Source organism: Heptranchias perlo, chromosome 22 (genome assembly GCF_035084215.1).
Source record: "Heptranchias perlo isolate sHepPer1 chromosome 22, sHepPer1.hap1, whole genome shotgun sequence".
Taxonomy (NCBI): domain Eukaryota; kingdom Metazoa; phylum Chordata; class Chondrichthyes; order Hexanchiformes; family Hexanchidae; genus Heptranchias; species Heptranchias perlo.
The window spans coordinates 4,194,488-4,212,936 of record NC_090346.1 but is presented as its reverse complement, the minus strand read 5'-3'; the positions used below and the strand labels follow the sequence as shown (position 1 = coordinate 4,212,936).

At 42.6% G+C, this 18,449-nt stretch overlaps 1 protein-coding gene across 3 annotated transcripts in view; it reads left to right on the top strand.

The window, feature by feature from the left end:
- The first annotated feature begins 1,369 nt into the window (after positions 1–1,369).
- tbl3 (transducin beta like 3) overlaps positions 1,370–18,449 on the top strand; it is a 62,581-nt gene continuing 45,501 nt past the window's right edge. For 2 of the 3 annotated variants that reach the window (XM_068002836.1, XM_068002838.1), the window contains exons 1-11: positions 1,370–1,515; positions 4,993–5,044; positions 5,777–5,872; positions 6,981–7,028; positions 9,562–9,703; positions 9,875–9,959; positions 10,187–10,357; positions 11,075–11,150; positions 11,756–11,852; positions 14,037–14,245; positions 15,125–15,266. In XM_068002836.1, coding sequence (XP_067858937.1) covers positions 1,484–1,515; positions 4,993–5,044; positions 5,777–5,872; positions 6,981–7,028; positions 9,562–9,703; positions 9,875–9,959; positions 10,187–10,357; positions 11,075–11,150; positions 11,756–11,852; positions 14,037–14,245; positions 15,125–15,266 — 1,150 coding nt within the window. In that variant the 5' untranslated portion in view covers positions 1,370–1,483. Of the gene's footprint in view, positions 1,516–4,783; positions 4,845–4,992; positions 5,045–5,776; positions 5,873–6,980; positions 7,029–9,561; positions 9,704–9,874; positions 9,960–10,186; positions 10,358–11,074; positions 11,151–11,755; positions 11,853–14,036; positions 14,246–15,124; positions 15,267–18,449 lie in introns of those variants that run through there. The other variant, XM_068002837.1, reaches the window with a different exon arrangement.

Here is an 18,449-nt window from a genome sequence, read left to right as displayed (position 1 = left end):
ACTGCAGAATGCTGTAGAAACCTCTTCCGCAAATGCGTGCCACTTGTGATCATATTGCTCTCACACTAGCTTGTGATCAAGACACCTGAAGGGAAGGGAAGTAAACCAAAGTTACTGTGCTTTGTTTATGTGCTGAAACTGCCAGGCAAAATGTAAAGATGCCTTTTAAGAAATCACTGCTTCCCATCAACATGAATCTGATGTGCTCATACATGAAGCAAAACACTTAAACATGGCAAAGGATAGCTGAAGGGAGATGGGAGACTGCATATATGCCAACTGTCTGCATTTTATGAGTTGATGTACAGATTAATCATGATATAACTGAATGGCTCAAAGGGCTGAATGGCCAAAACTTGAGGTTATTTTGTTATTGTATTTAAGGACTATTTAAACATGGGTATGGAAATGTGTGTGGATATAACATAAAATGCTGGCTCAGTATTTGCTGTACAGTTTTAGGTGAAGGTGCTGGTGTTTACAGGGCTGGTTTGCACATGTGGGACTTCTTGCTTCATTGGTTTGTGATTTTTCTCTCCCACAGCTCAAGCTGTCAAGGGGTCAGGCTGAAGTCCCCTGTGCGTTACCTTTGAGGTAGTCTCCATGTGTTCTGAGTGGTTCGAGAACCACGACAACAACCCCAGAACCCTGGAGCAAGAACGATGTTCCCTGTTATGAGTGGTTTTGATTGAGTAAATAAGGAGAAACAGTTTCCACTGGCAGGAGGGTCGGTAACCAGAGGACACAGAATTAAGATAATTGGCAAAAGAACCAGAAGGGAGATGAGAAGAAATTGTTTTACGCAGTGAGTTGTTATGACTTGGAATGAACTGCCTGAAAGGGTGCTGGAAGCAGATTCAATAGTAACTTTCAAAAGGGAATTGGATAAATACTTGAAAAGGAAACGTTTGCAGGGCTATAAAGAGGAGGAGAGCGGGACTAATTGAATAGCTCTTTCAAAGAGCTGTCACAGGCAGGATGGGCCGAATGGCTTCCTCCTATGCGCAGGGCAGTCCAGCAGTAACAGAGGCCGCTCATTGCAATAACATTTTCAAACTGCTTTCTGTGACCGGTGGGCACCGCAGGCGTTAGGGTTAGGGTTTGTCTTTTGTATGATTTGGGTGGTTTGTTAGTTGTGCTCCTCTAAATAAGGAGGCACTTTTGTTAAGACTTGTTTGAGTTGATGACACGGGGCCCAGTGTCTCCTCACGGGTTAACCAAAGGAGGCATTTGCAAACTGCGGGAAAACGTCAAAACCGCCAGAAATACAGATGAAAGAGGGAGAATACTTACTGTGCTGTTGCTATGGGGATGAGCCGGCGACATGTTGAGCGCGTTGTCTGTGACGTCATTAGAGCGCGCCGGAAGTGTCCGGTTGCTGGTGCTGGAAACGTGCTGGTGCTGGGAGACGGCGGCCTGTGTGAGGGAGTTTGTCCCTCCTGCTCCGTGTGTGAGGGAGTGAGAAGCGGAATGAACCACGACGATGGCAGACAGCACACCGCAGTTCAAGACAAAGTGAGTGCAGCAGAAACCCACACTGCAGTCACCGTCAGAGCTGATGGGTGTCCCTCAGAATGAGCAGCCCCCTTCCCCCTCTCCCCCATCCCCCTCCCCCGCCATCCTCCATCCCTCCTCCATCCCTCCCCCCTCTCCCCCCCCCTCCCTCTCCCCCCCCCTCTCCCCCCTTCCCCCCTCTCCCCCCCCCTCTCCCCCCTTCCCCCTCCCCCCTTCCCCCTCCCCCCTTCCCCCTTCCCCCTCCCCCCTTCCCCCTCCCCCCTTCCCCCTCCCCCCTTCCCCCTTCCCCCTCCCCCCCTCCCCCCTTCCCCCTCCCCCCTTCCCCCATCCTCCATCCCTCCCCCCCCCCCTCCCTCTCCTCCCCCTCCCTCTCCCCCCCCCCCCCATCTCCCCCCCCCCTCTCGATCCCCTCCCCCTATCTCCCCCCCCCCCCCTCTCGATCCCCTCCCCCTCCCATTCCCTCCTTCCCCATCCTGGTTGAAAAGTGTCGCCCGACCTCGATGTATTTTACTCCGAAAGATAAGCGCAGCCCCATGATCTTAATTGGGTTTGTGATCTGCTTTGCTCCATCCGGCCATGAATGTGACCCATGTTGGCCACGGTGGCGTGGAGCAGTGATTACTAAAACTGTTACTTAAACTGATGCAATGTGACTTCAAACTTTGCCACACTTATTGGTGAGAATCCTACACACGTCCCTGGGTATTCACGATATGGGGTAGCTAAGGTTTCAATCACCTTTGTGCTGCTGGGACTGTGAAAGTATCATATGTGGAAGCAATTTGTCAGGTTTAAATGATAGAAGTGTAATTGATTATGTTCGTATCCTCCCATTTAAGACAGGGATGAGGGGAAATGTTTTCTCTGAGGATGGTGAGTCTGGAACTCCCTTCCCCAGAGAGCGATGGAGGCAGAGTCATTGAATATTTTTAAGGCTGAGTTAGATAGATTCCTGATTAATAAGGGAGCTAAAGGCTATAGTAGGTAGATGGGAAAGTAGGTTTGAGGTCACAATCCGATCAGCCGTGACCTTATCATATGGTAGAGCAGGCTCGAGGGGCCGAATGGCCTCCTGCTCTTAATTCATATGTTTGTTTGGTATTGAGGGTGCATTCCTATTGTGGCTGCTAGGTGCATTTCCAACGAGGTAGAGCTGCATTCAAATTGCCTGGCTCTTGTCTAACTAGGAGAGAACTGTACACATGCCTGGTGCAAGTTTGAACAGAGTTCTTCCCCAATTGTTAAACATTTAGATGTTTAGAAAGTGGGAGGGGAGAATCCCTGCTCTCTCAACATTTAAATTGAGGTCAAGTAGGTATAGGTGTAAAGCAGATTTGACGCCACATTGGATTTACACTCCATGGAGTGTAAAACAGAAGCACTGAGACTACCCCCTCTGAGGAGTTGTTCTTTCGGGAGTCATGTTGGGCTCTTAATCCTGATTTACACTCCAGTTTAGCAGTGGTGTGAAACTCAAATCAGTTCACACCAATGATAATATAATCTATGCCAAACTGGAAGTTTGCCTGCACTCCTTCATTATCCTCTGAGCTCAGGGGAAAAAAGCACACTGAAGTTTCCTTGATGAGATGAAGTGATTTGTTCAGTGAGATTAAAAATAATTTTACATGGCTTGTAGCAAGCAATGCCCAATTGTAAAATTTGCCTTTGAACAATCATCTGTTATGTGATGTTAAGGCTTTTTGTGGCAGACGTGTACATTCTGGCACAGCTAGAACCAACAAGTGCCACCCTGTCTACAGAAACATTTTAGAGAAGCGTTGGAAACTGTTTAAACTAATATTTGGGATAAAGAAATACTAATGATGAAACAAAATAGAAATTGTGAAGCAGAGTCCTTATGGCAGAGAAATTTCCGGAATGTATAATTTATGTGTGCTACTGTATTTAGTTGCTTGGTTCCTGTCGCTCTCTTAGGATGCATTTACGCTATAGCTATAGTATTTGTGTGGAAAGGTTTTGCCTTGCACCAATGCTGCAGTTGCAGTCTAAATGCAGCCTAAATTTTCAATCACTGCATGACCTGACTGTGGAGTGAAGCAGAGTGAGACTCCCTGTGTCACCAAGTCTCACTCCACTTTACTTCCAAGTCAGGATGGGCCCTAACTCTAGATCCACACTACACAAGTTCAGCATCAAGGCAAAGCAGCAACTATATTACACCATCCATAAACTTGTGTAATGTCCATTTGCTTCTGAGAGAGTGCACTGCCTCCTTCAATATGTTCTGAAATGGCATATATGGTTAAAATATTACAAGGCAGAAAAATGGACAGAAAATTGTAGTGTGACGTCACTTTGGATATGTGAATTATAACAATGCTGTTTGTGAGTGCAGCATGGGTATTCTTGGGTAGTGTGCAAACTCCTGTATGGTATATTAAGATGGGTTTTGTGGAGGGTTTTGGCATACACTTTTCAATAGAAAGAACATTATCTCTTTTCTTAGCAGTATTTATATAAATGGCACAAGTATGGTACAAAATGCCTTGTGCAAGTTAATATTCAGGTGACTCTGGGTGGAATTTGAGGCCCCACACAACTTAAGCTCGTGGTCAATATGTTTGTGATTTTTGCAACCTGCTGCATGCGAGGCCCTGGCAATGGCACGACCTTGGAAAATTCCCCCTCTTGTGTTTGCATTGCGGATTAACACAGCATACACGATTTAATTTTCTATTTTCCGAGGAATGACCATTGAGCCTGTGACTACTGTAAGTCTATAATGTGTCATGCTTCTGTTCACCTCCATTTACTGGTTAATATATCTTTTTGGCATCTGTTTATAGCCTAAGCTAGCATCCAGAGAAGTGTCTATTCTACTGCCTTCTAAAGTCGAGAAAGATCATGCAAGTGCATAAGATATAATCAGTAGCTAAAATATATAGTAATGAAGGTTTTCAGTTTGATCTTTGGGCTCGCTCCAAATTACTTGAAGATTGGGCAGGTAGGGGCACACTTCAGATCATAGGGAATGAGCGCTCACCTATAAGTGTGGTCTGCAGTGTAGAACATATCTGAGTAAAATGTAATGGCCACTGTTATGTTTTGCTGCGATCCTAGTGGTAGCACTGTACAGGGTCAACCGAATGTCATGAAAGAATTGAAGAAACAATTTAAAGATTTATGACTAAGTTTTTGATAACACTGCTTTTATATATTTCTGTAGATTTTCTTGCGCCCTAAAGAATAGAAATGAAGAGCAATTGTATAATGCAATGAGCCCAAAGGCTATTGGAGTTCTGTCTAACAAAATGAGGACGAAGTAGTTGGCAGGCAATCAATCTGATCTTTGAGCTAAGAGTGCAGTGAGTCTCAAATAGAAATCATTGATAGAGCATGTTTTAAAGACTGAAAGATGTTTGGTTTTCTTGTTTTCAGTCAAGATTAAGATTTCTGTAAAAGTCTGCTTCCTTTCTTAATTAGTGTTTAACTCCATTTTTAAATCTCTTCCAGCTATGCTGTTTCCAGCAAAATTGAACCATTTTACAAAGGAGGAAAAGTACAGGTAGCTTTTAATTTATTATAAATTTAATGTAATTTTATTTTCAATGATATTTAAACTTTGAGATCGAGTATTACAAAAGCTATAAAGTATTGAAAAACAAGGGATTCTATCATACACCTTTGATATTACTATTTCATAAATTTTGGGACATGGTGCGATAACTACAAACCAATAATTTGATAATGAAGGTAACTGTGACAGCTAGTTCCACTTACTCATTAAAATCTGGATCCGTTGAATTCTTTGGCATGTTTTTACAATGTGATTCAACTGCACCAAAGGATGGTTATGTACCTCATCATTTGCACATCTTGTATTTTTTTAAAAAAAGGATCTCAGAGTAAGTGAAAGAGGGAGAGCGTGAAAGGCATCATAACAACTTCTTGTTTGCTGGTTTTGTAAGTTCTCCGCTCCCGCACTGTGATGCTGAAACAAAGACAATAATATTACAGTAATAAAGTTAATCAAATGTAGCTTGATTGTAATATTAGTCTTTTTTCATTCTCACTTCTTTCTCCATCTTTTCCCCTCAATTGTTTTTCATCTTGCTTTTTGTCTGTTTAACTTAATTTATCTTTCTTATGCCTTGCATTCTGTTTAAAGATTTTAAAAAAAGAACACCCATTCCTTAGCTTATTTTGACCTCCTGTGGCTCCCACTGTCCATTTGGATTTTAAGAATGAAGCATGTCACTTTTAAACAAAAAAATGTATTTTACTTCTTCCAATGCAGATCAATAAAGATGGAATGTACATGTTCTTTACCTGTGGGACAAAGGTCAATGTCTTGGATATTGGAACAGGAAAGGTCACAAAGAGCATTGAGCAGGTAGGAAGTTACAGACGGGTTGTTATACTGCTCACATTTTGGTATAAATGTCTTTGTGTTCCTAGCTCCCGCTGCTGCTGATAGCTATTTTAGTGCAGAATGGGATGTGAAGTAAGATCTTCTACTTCTACACCAATGGGGATTTTACCCTACTATGCAATCAAGGGACCCAATATCTTTTTGATTATGTTTTGTTACGATTGTGTTAGTCAAGGTGAGGAGTGTTAGTGTTGCGGAATGGAACACTTTATATTTGCGGCTCCCAGTGTCACCGTTACGCTCTCCCAGTTCAGGTATAATGTGATTAGATGCAGGGTGCAAAGCTCCCTAAACTCAGCCCCAACCTTAGAAGAATGCCCTTTACTGTATCAGTGTGATTTTGTTTCTATTTCCCGCATGAGCCATTCAGTTGATCCTCTCAGCCATCCTGTGAGTGAGGTTGCCATATTTGGGATAGGTTTGTGCTGTGTGCCCAAACCTGGTAGCAGTTGGATTGAGACTAACCGATTTCACATTGAATCCTTCAACAACTTGAATTTATATAGTGCCTTTAATGTAGAAAAATGTCCCAAGGTGTTTCCCAGAGGCATAATCAGACAAATATTTCACATTCAGTGAACAGAAGACACTTCACCCCATCAACCTGTATATCTGTGTGAATGTAGCTAAAAGACAAGGGCCTGGGATTTCCATCGGGGTTTTCCCGATTTCCTGCTGTAACTTCAGCAGAAGCCTTGGAGAAATGACGTAAACAGCCATATTTACAGCAGGAGATAGGGAGAACTCCGCAGAAATGTTACCCCAGAATATCTTGCTTTTGTTGATAGCATTCTGCCTGTCATTTGCTGAATCAATTGCCGTTGATGCTATTAAAGGGTAACAGAAATGGAGTATTGCCCAAAGCTTCATAGGGTCACTCATTGTTAATTGATCAAAGTGGGGTTTCAAAACTTGGACCATACTTTGTATTTGTGGCAAAAATTTTTTTCGATCATTGTGTTTTTTTAATATGTTCTGTTGATTGCGATATACAGGGTAACTACACAAGCTGGTTTCATGAGTGCAGTTTGGTTTGAATTGATTAAGATTTTCCTGTTTTTCCTTGCAGGAGGATCAAGAAGATATTACCTGCTTCAGCGTCAGCCCCGATGATGAGGTACTTATTGGAACTGAAATTTTTACACTCTTTGTAACCAGAATCCAGTAAAAGATGTGTGATTATGTAGTGCAGTCTGACTTGGTTAAATCTGATTAGTTTATAAAATAATATGCTGCATAAGCATAGGCTTTTGTATATGCGATTCCCCACGTAAGATCCTAATTTTATCCGAGACAGACAAAAGGCTTCCCCACAAAGTGAAAGGTTGGAGGCAACTGATCTGTGTATTATGGTAATGGTTGGTTGTAGAGCAGCCTTGTTAGAAGGCCCACTTGGTTGGGATGGGGAAGAAGTTCTTAAAAAAAAAAGGGGAATTAAACACTGAAAGTATAACTTTCAAAGTCTTTTCCCTTAAGTGAGGACTATAATTAATCACCCATTTGCCATACTGTCTGAGATGAGAACTCCAAGTGACCCAATATCATCATCAGTTGAGTGTTTAACTCCTAATCAATGTATTGTGGATTTGAACATAAGAACAGGAGTAGGCCATTCAACCCCTTGAGCCTGTTCCGCCATTTAATTAGATCATGACTGTACCTTAACTCCATCTATCTGCCTTGGATCTGTAACCCTTAATACCCTTGCCTAACACAAACTTATCAATCTCAGTTTTGAAACTTTCAATTGACCCCCAGCCTCAACAGCTTTTTGGGGGAGAGAGATCCAGATTTCCACTACCCTTTGTGTGAAGAAGTGCTTTCTTTTTTTTTATGCGTTCATGGGATGTGGGCGTCGCTGGCGAGGCCGTCATTTATTGCCCATCCTTAATTGCCCTTGAGAAGGTGGTGGTGAGCCGCATTCTTGAACCGCTGCAGTCCGTGTGGTGAAGGTTCTCCCACAGTGCTGTTAGGAAGGGAGTTCCAGGATTTTGACCCAGCGACGATGAAGGAACGGCAATATATTTCCAAGTCGGGATGGTGTGTGACTTGGAGGGGAACGTGCAGGTGGTGTTGTTCCCATGTGCCTGCTGCCCTTGTCCTTCTAGGTGATAGAGGTCGTGGGTTTGGGAGGTGCAGTCGAAGAAGCTTTGGCGAGTTGCTGCAGTGCATCCTGTGGATGGTGCACACTGCAGCCACAGTGTGCCGGTGGTGAAGGGAGTAAATGTTTAGGGTGGTGGATGGGGTGCTAATCAAGCAGGCTGCTTTGTCCTGGATGGTGTCGAGCTTCTTGAGTGTTGTTGGAGCTGCACTCATCCAAGCAAGTGGAGAGTATTCCATCACACTCCTGACTTGTGCCTTGTAGATGGTGGAAAGGCTTTGGGGAGTCAGGAGGTGAGTCACTCGCCGCAGAATACCCAGCCTCTGACCTGCTCTTATAGCCACAGTATTTAAATGGCTAGTCCAGTTAAGTTTCTGGTCAATGGTGACCCCCAGGATGTTGATGGTGGGGGACTCGGCGATGGTAATGCCGTTAAATGTCAAGGGAGGTGGTTAGACTCTCTCTTGTTGGAGATGGTCATTGCCTTGCACTTGTCTGGGGCGAATGTTACTTGCCACATATCAGCCCAAGCCTGGATGTTGTCCAGCTCTTGCTGCATGCGGGCTCGGACTACTTCATTATTTGAGGGGTTGTGAATGGAACTGAACAATGTGCAGTCATCAGCGAACATCCCTATTTCTGACCTTATGATGGAGGGAAGGTCATTGATGAAGCAGCTGAAGATGGTTGGGCCTAGGACACTGCCCTGAGGAACTCCTGCAGCAATGCCCTGGGGCTGAGATGATTGGCCTCCAATAAGTACTATCATCTTCCTTTGTGCAAGGTATGACTCCAGCCAGTGGAGAGTTTTCCCCCTGATCCCCATTGACTTCAATTTTACTAGGGCTCTTTGGTGCCACACTTGGTCAAATGCTGCCTTGATGGTCAAGGGCAGTCACTCTCACCTCACCTCACCTCACCTCTGGAATTCAGCTCTTTTGTCCATGTTTGGACCAAGGCTGTAATGAGGTCTGGAGCCGAGTAGTCCTGGCGGAACCCAAACTGAGCATCGGTGAGCAGGTTATTGGTGAGTAAGTGCTGCTTGATAGCACTGTCGATGACACCTTCCATCACTTTGCTGATGATTGAGAGTAGGCTGATGGGGGTGATAATTCTGAATGGCCTAGCTGTAATTTTAAGGTTATGCCCCTTGTTCTGGACTCCCCCACCAGAGGAAATAGTTTCTCTCCACCTATCAAATCCTTTAATCACAAATTCCTCAATTAGATCATCCCTCAATCGTATGTACTGAAGGGAATACAAGACTAGTCTATGCAACCTGTCCTCATAATTTAACCCTTTTAGCCCCAGTATCATTCTGGTGAATCTGCACTGCACCCCCTCCAAGGCCAATATATCCTCCTGAGCTATGGTGCCCAGGACTGAATACGGCACTCCAGATGGGGTCTAGCCAAAGCTTTATATAACTTTATCATAACTTCTACTCCTTTGTATTCCAGCCCTCTTGAGATGGTTAGGCTAAGCTATGTTCTTATTTGTCAAACATGATGCTTAATATATTCATGTATGTCCTTGTGTTGCTTGACAGATGCTGGTGACAAGTAGTCGTGCCTTACTCCTGAAGCAATGGGACTGGAAAGAGAATGTGTGTAATCGTACATGGAAAGCTATTCACACTAGTCCAGTAGCTAGCATGGCTTTTGACTCTACATCGACTTTATTGGCTACAGGTATAACTATTCGTGTGATTACACCTATATCCTTTTATCTGTTCTGTGTTGTGGAGTATATAAGGAATGCCATTAGTGACCTTATCGGTCTCACAGTGGACCAACCTGTTACATTTGCATTGAAATGCTGCTCAGATGTAACTATTATGGTTTGTTCATTATCATTTTCAGGAGGGTGTGATAGTACCATCAAGATCTGGGATGTTATCAAGCAGTACTGCACGCACAATCTGAAGGGCTCTTCTGGAGTTGTTCAGTAAGGAAAATTAACTGTGACTTAATGTTAAAACTATTTAAGTGTAATTGATGCTAGTATAGGTTAAAGAAAAAAAATAAACTGTAACATTTTATTGAAAGTTTAAAAAGCCAAAGATATACTTGCTCTGACCTCTTTGTTGAGATGGTAGTACATTTGCTGTAAGCTGAAATAGGATTACACTGATTCTACTTTCCTTCTTTTGGCGTCCCCGTTTCCCTTTGCAGCCTGGTTGAATTTCATCCTGACCTATCACGGCTTCAGCTTTTCTCCTCTTCAATGGACTATAAAGTACGACTTTGGAACCTGAACACCAGCAAGTGTATTATGGTGTTGGATGCTCACTACAGCGCAGTGACTTCATTGGCATTCACATTGGATGGAAACACACTTATCAGGTACGGCCATAATTTAGGGGCAGTTTGTTATGATATTTACTCTGCTGTGAGAAATCCTGTGTTTTTGCTGAACAAATAGGCATATATGGGGTTTTAGCCAGAAATAAGAAATAGGTGTCCATTATTTTCTGCTTTTGTGAGGAATACTAAGACTGGGATTTTTTCCCCAAAATAAATGTGCTTTTTTTTCTTTTGTATTGTATAAGTACCAGTATTTGTTTCAAAGCCTCTTGCCTTCCTGTTGTTTCCACTTTCCCTTCTTCTCTTTCCCCATTCCCCGCCCCGACACTCATTTCTCTCCTTTCCTGACGGTACTAACATTGGGATATGGTTCCCTAAGTGTCAGCAGCCTCAACCAAATGAGCATTCTTCACATGTGAGCCTAAGCAGTGAATGTTGGGGAAAGTATTTGATCATCACAGTCCAGTCCTGTCCTCATGCAAGCACTTTACGGCAGGGTTCATTGGATGAAGATTGGGAGCAGGCACCCTGCATGATTTTATTCTCTCTCTCTTGCTTGGGATACTGAGTCCAATTATAGTTAGTTGTGATACTATAAGGAAATTATAGTTAGTTTTAGCAACCGAATAATCAGCATGAAAGAGAACTAGTGCAGCTTTTGTGTGAATTTGAAGGCCAAAAGACCTTTTTAAAAGATGTTGTTATGCAAAATATGCAGCTTATTGTTCCTGGCATAATAAAACTATTTTTCTGCAGCTCTGGCCGTGATAAGATATGTACTGTATGGGACTTGACAACCTACAAGTCACAGAGAACAGTTCCTGTGTATGAGGTGAGTTGAAATGAGAACTTCTAATGCTGAAGCTATTTTCAAAGTTGGAAAAACTTTTAAAAATAAAATTTATCCCATTATGAACCACTTGTCATGCACGTACATTCCAACATTTTTTTTATTCGTTCGTGGGATGTGGACATCGCTGGCAAGGCCAGCATTTATTGCCCATCCCTAATTGTCCTTGAGACGGTGGTGGTGAGCCGCCTTCTTGAACCGCTGCAGTCCGTGTGGTGAAGGTTCTCCCACAGAGCTATTACTTGGTTTGTCCACTAGGTGGCTTCCTCATGAAGTTTGTGGAGGGAGTTCTGCCTTACTGAGCCCCTCAAAAAAATATTACTTCATTTATTTGGGTAAACTGGGATTAACATTAACCCTGTAGAGCAAATATGTAATTCATTACTGACTCCTAGGAAACTTTTTCTGTACGAAGTTTTCTAAGACAGCAATAGGTTTTGCAAAACCTCTTTCTGAGAAACAGAACCTCTTCTGGTTTTCAACAAATGAAAGATTTTTTTGAACTGCTCAGTAATTTCCTTAGCAATTGTTGTTAATCCCTCACTGACAGTCTAAATTCTATACAAATCTTCTCTGTTTTATGATAGACTGTCGAAGCAGTAGTGTTACTACCAGAGGATGAGGACTTTACTGCCTTGGGGCTGACGAGCGAAGAACCTCATTTTATCACCGCAGGCAGTAAAGGTATTACCAGATGAATTCTTGGACGCTAATAAAACCAGTCAGTCAAAACGCCTTGCGGTAACTATCTCATGCTAAAGAAGGAAACGTGGTAACTGACTGGAATTTACTCAGCATCCTGTTCTACACCAATGGGGATTTTACCTGTCCTTATTTTAACTGTAATGGCCCAAATGGATTGATAGAGAAGTCTACTGTACTCTGAAATTTATTTTGTAAATACGTTTGTTTTAAAAATTGCCTTTATACCCAAAAGTTTTTGAATTTTGAAGTTGCGATAACCAATCAAATTATACCGGATAAAGTGACTGCCGATTATTCAAGGAAGTTACAGAAATTGTCTGCTTATTGTATTTGTTGCACCTCGTATCTGGCGTTTGATTTGTAAATACCCTAGAATATAGCTCACTACAAACCATAAACTACTTGTTTATAACATGGATTGCAACATTTTAGTGTAAGATAGTACTGTGAATTGATTGAAAAATGCTGTCCGAACCATAAGTATTCCTTTGCCTGAAATATATCTATAATAAATCTTGTATCGGTGCGCACTTCCTGTTTTCAATACCATACTTCTTCTTCCAATTTTGTCACTTCCGTGACACCTTTTTCCATTATAAATTCCTGTGTACAGATTTATGATGGAAACTGCCTATGTAAACTTGTCACACTGTAATCGCACCCAGTGGTGGAGATGTAGAGCCTCGGTTTTGCTTTTTCCCAGCTCCTCCGACTATATTGCAGAAACTCCTGTGTTCTAAGCAACCTTATTTCCCTGCTTCCCAAATTTTCATAAGTTTTGGTATTTAAATATAAATAATGTAAAATCAAAGTATTATATAAGTATAAGGATGCAAAGCATGACTTTAAAATGGGAACTGAATAATATCTGCGTGACCTGGTCCAATTATCCTCTGCCTCCTAACCCCGCTGCACTTGGTCATCCCCTCCCTATGTGCAGCACCAAAGGAGACCATGTTTCCCATTTGCATGTGCATTTTGGCGGTTGCTCTGGACCCAAGCCCATTACTTCCATTTCCTTTTTTTGGGCCTCACTACCACCTCTTTCTAGACCCCTCCACTGCATCTATGTTGTCAGACTGCTTGACCAACATCTGAGCTTTGAGCCGCAATTTCTTCCGGTTAAACAATGGGAAGGCCAAAGCCACCATCTTCTACCCCACCCCACGTAAAAAAAAAAATGTACCCTCGCCAGCGATTCCATCTCCTTCCCCGGCCATTCACGCGGGCTGAATCAGACATTTTGCAACTTCAGCATCTTCTGTTCAACCCTGTGTTAACCTTCTGACCCTGCATTCTCTCCATCATAAAGACTGCCTCTTCCACTGCCGTAACGTCACCCACCTGCATCTTTAATTCAGCCTATATGCTGCTGAAACCCTCGTCTGTGCTTTTGTGACCCCCCAGACACAATTATTCCAATGCTCTCCTAGCTGGCATCCCATCTTCCACCCTCTGTATACTTTAGCTCATCCAAAGCTCTGTTGCTCGTATCCTATTCCATACCAAGTCCCACTCACCCATCACTCTGTCCTTGGTGACCGACATTTTCCCCCAACGGCTCGAATGTGTTATTCTCATCCTAGTCTTTAAACCCCTTCATGGCCTGTCCCTGTCCCCATCTTTGTAACCTCCAGCCGTAGAGCCCCACCCCGAGCTGTCTGATCCTCTGACTCTGGCCGATTGTGCGTTCCTCCTCCCTACATGCCACCATTGGTGGCTGTGCCTTCAGCCACTTAGGCCCCACACTCTGGAATTCCAACCCCCACCCCCAAGCCGCTCCACTTCCCACTCTTCCTTTAGATCTTCCTTAAAACCAACCTCTCTGCTTGAGGTTTTGTTCATGCCTACGAATATCTCTTTCTTTGGCTTGAAGCCTATATTTTTGATTACGCCTCTGCAACACCTGGGGATATTTTTCTAGATTACAGGTATTATGTAAATGCAAGTTGTTGACGATGACTAAGCAGATAGACTTATTTTTTAAAAGTCATCTGGAAACTTTCCAGGCCCCAAAACTTAAAGTTACAAACACAATGAACATTCTCCAGCCAGCACGCTGTCACTATAGATGATTAGCAACTGCAGCCTGCAATGGCTTTTTAGTTATTTCCATTCTTCCATTTCAAATCTGTAAATTATTTTATTTTAATATAACTGAAGGGATCCTTAGAATTTGGGAAGCTTATTCTGGAAGATGCATATACTCCCAGTGTGTGCCTGGTAAACCGAGGAATGAAAATGAAGACGATGCAGATGAGCAGTCTCTGACCCATTGCATGATGGTCCCGGCAACAAAGAAGCTAACTACCGTAACAGCTGAACATAACATCCTCTCCTATGACCTACGCACCCTGAAACTCGAGCGTCAGGTGAGTAGAACTTTAAAGAATGCCCTCCGTCCCCAAACTCTACCCCCCCCCCCCCCCCACATAAAATTACACTGACTAATAAACACTTCCATTACACCTGAAATATTAATAACATCATTAATAGTGGATAAGTTTCAGTGCCATTCAGCGTTGCTCTTGTCCAAATAAATAGAAACTTAGTCGTAAACTGCAGGATTAATGATGTGAAGTAATTAGTGCAAGTTTGTCAAAGTAATTTGATGATGCACAATAGCCATTCATGAGAGATGGGTCAAATAATATGAGATGAAATCTATTGATTTTTTTTTTAAATTGCTGATTCCTTTGGATTGGCATGCAGCACAAGAATGATATAGATCCACACTACCTGCAGTCACTCATGCACACCGTAACAAGATGTAGCTCAGTATAAATCTATTTTGCCATCTTGCCAGACTGCCTTTTGTTGCACAGGACGAGAGGGTAGGAAATATTTCTTTGCACAGTCTTGGGAGCATGGAATACTTTACTGCAGGGAGTGGTTGCAGCAGAGACCGTTGCATCCTTTAAGGGAAACGTGGATAATCGTGAGGCAGAGGAAAATATAGGACGATGGGCTGAGAACAGGGCAGTGGTATTAGTTCTGGATTGGTGAAGGATGGATGAGATGGGTCAAATTACATCCTTTTTGGTGTGAAACTTCTATGGCAAGAACTTGGTGAATACCCTTGTCCCTTCTGAACAAGCGTTTTGATGGACCAGACAGTGCAGTGTATAGAACACCAATATATACAAATATGTTTCAGTCAAAGCTCCATTGGCTAAAGCTTTAACATTGCCCAAAACTTTCTATATGCTTCAAGGTGTTAAGATTATTGAGTTCTAATGCATTTTCTTTAGTTTGTAGGTTATAATGATGAGGTGCTTGACGTGAAGTTCCTGGGTCCATCTGACACACACATTGTGGTGGCCACCAACAGCCCACAGCTGAAAGTTTTTGAGCTTGCAACGTTAAACTGTCAGATCCTATACGGGCACACAGGTGAGCAGAGAATATGGTGGTTAGAGTTTGAAAAGCTAGAACGGTATCAAAATATGCTGGTTTGGCCATTTTAGTAATCCCTGGTACAAGACCCCACTGTGGAAAGCCTATTGGTAGGGGTTAGGGCCAATATTTTGAGAGTGCAGTTGCCTTGTAACTATTCCCCTGTAAGGATGTACATGCTCAACAACAATTCAGTGCCTCCTGTGTAATTTGATGTGTTTTCTGTTATTTCTTATATAAAGCCACACTCTTGGACAATATTTGGACAAGAGATTCATTTGCATAATGTTGCAAAGTTTTGCTGTTCAATCCTTTATGACCCAACTTATCTTTACGCAATCCCCCATTTCCTTTCAGCTATGCTTTTGATCCACCTGAATTATCCAACCAGGTTTCAGAGATACCAATTACATCTACATTTATGTATGAAAGCATTTGTCTGTAATTCCAACATTTTATTTCTAGTATACTCTTAGCATCAGCATTCAAATTTTAACAGCGGAACTACACATTGAGCTACGGTATCCCTGGTTCTCACTATTTTAAATACTCCCAGTGCCACATTCTAAATTCTTAGCTAGTCTTTTTTTTCCCCCGACCTATTCTGTTGAAAGGAGCTCCATTCTTCCTGAAAAATGTATCCGCTCCAGAAAATGTCCTCCAGTTATCGACAAACACAAGTTTTTTTTTCTCCAATGATTTTTGTTCCGTCAATTTATTAAATAAAATGTTTGATTGGAGCCATTCTACTACAACTTCTTACATTGGTATTATTAACTTAAAAAAAAGAGACGAGTTTTGAATTTAGAGGACCTTATGGTGAAGTAGTGTTGGTGTTTAATGTATTTTGTAATAGATTCATGACCTATGGACATGGAAATAAACAGCCACATTAGTGGCTATTATGGTTCAGAAAAGTACTTCACAGTTTGAGCATTCGAGCCATTTCTCTTTGGCTGATAGTAACTTTGGTGTACATAACTGATATTCAAACCTGCTCATTCTTTGAAGGTTCCCCTTTGCAATGCTGGATGTGGTTTATTGGTTACAAAAGTCCCATTCGATTTTAATGCTCTGTCATATGCTGTAGGTGGTGCAGTGTACAATGATTGCAGTTGTAAATTCAGTGATGAATCCCACATTTTTCATGGTTTCTCATGGATGTTTTGCCTGTGATGGTTCACCTCCCAGGGGAGAGTTGAACTCATGGTCTGTTGGAAGGAACAGGATAAGTTGGTCAAATTGCCTTTTCTTCTGTACTTTATGAAAGTCCTTTCTTCTGGACACTTATTTCCTTTTCTCCAGTAGTTTTCAAGACAGCAGTTTAGTTTTAATATTTTAACAAAACATGCCCATGATCCTGACATCATAATGTACAGCAGTTTATTGTGAGCAATCTTGTTGTATGATGTGATCACAGAATATAAATGTTGCTGGATAGAACAGATTTAGGTAGTGTTTTACTGACATCGAGTTAGCCAAATTGTGCCCCCACCCCTTCCAGGGTACTGATGCACCTTGTTAAATATTTTACAAACTGCACTTGTACCAACCAGTGGTAGAAAAACAGCACTGTAGTTCTGCTTAAAAGTGAAATGTTTCTCCAGATAAATGATTTTCAGCTTTGCTGACATTTTCAAGTGTTAGCCGTGGCTAAGTAATAGCACTTTCGCCTCTGAGTCAGAAGGTTGTGGATTCAAGTCCAGAGACTTGACAAAATCTAGGTTGACACTCCACTGCAGTACTGAGGGAGTGCTGCACTGTCGGAGGTCCCATCTTTATTATGAAACGTTAAACCGAGGCCCTGTCTGCCCCCTCAGGTGGACGTAAAAGATCCCATGGCGTTGTTACGAAGAAGAGCAAGGGAGTTCTCCTCGGTGTCCTGGCCAATATTTATCCCTCAACCAACATCACTAATGAAACAGATTATCTGGTCATTATCACGTTGCTGGTTGTGGGAGCTTTCTGTGTGTAAATTGGCTGCCATGTTTCCAACATTACAACAGTGACTACACTTCAGAAGTACTTCATTAGCTCTAAAGTGCTTTGATACATCCTGAGGTCATGAAAGATGCTATACAAATACAGTCTTTCTTTTGCTGCAAACTTTGCAAGTAATCCGTTGAAGTGTACACCTAGAGAAAGTGTTATCAAATTGTAGAAATCGCTCAGTTGTATGCTGAACAGCCATGCACTTTTGAATCTTCTACATTTTGATAAGGTCCCACACAAGAGGTTAGTGTGCAAAATTAAAGCACATGGGATTGGGGGGAATATATTGGCATGGATTGAGAATTGGTTGACAGACAGGAAACAGAGAGTAGGAATAAACGGGTTTTTTTCCGGGTGGCAGTCAGTGACTAGTGGGGTACCGCAGGGACCAGTGCTTGGGCCCCAGCTATTCACAAAATATATCAATGATTTGGATGAGGGAACTAAATGCAACATTTCCAAGTTTGCAGACGACACAAAGCTGGGGTGGAATGTGAGCTGTGAGGAGGATGCAAAGAGGCTCCAATGTGATTTAGACAAATTGGGTGAGTGGGCAAGAACATGGCAGATGCAGTATAACGTGGATAAATGTGAGGTTATCCACTTTTGGTTGTAAAAACAGAAAGGCAGATTATTATCTGAATGGTGATAGATTGGGAAAAGGGGAGGTGCAACGAGAACTGGGTGTCCTTGTCCACCAGTCACTGAAAGCGAGCATTCAGGTGCAGCAAGCAGTTCGGAAGGCGAATGGTATGTTGGCGTTCATTGCAAGAGGATTTGAGTACAGGAGCAGGGATGTCTTACTGCAGTTATACAGGGCCTTGATGAGACCACATCTGGAGTACTGTGAGCAGTTTTGGTCTCCTTATCTGAGGAAGGATGTCCTTGCCATGGAGGGAGTGCAACGAAGGTTTACCAGACTGATTCCTGGGATGGCAGGACTGACGTATGAGGAGAGATTGGGTCGACTAGGCCTATATTCACTAGAGTTTAGAAGGATGAGAGGTGATCTCATCGAAAGATATAAAATTCTAACAGGACTAGACAGACTAGATGCAGGGAGGATGTTCCCGATGGCTGGGGAGTCCAGAACCAGGCCGTTGAATGTCAAGGGAAGGTGGTTAGACTCTCTCTTGTTGGAGATGGTCATTGTCTGGCGCGAATGTTACTTGCCACCCATGAGCCCAA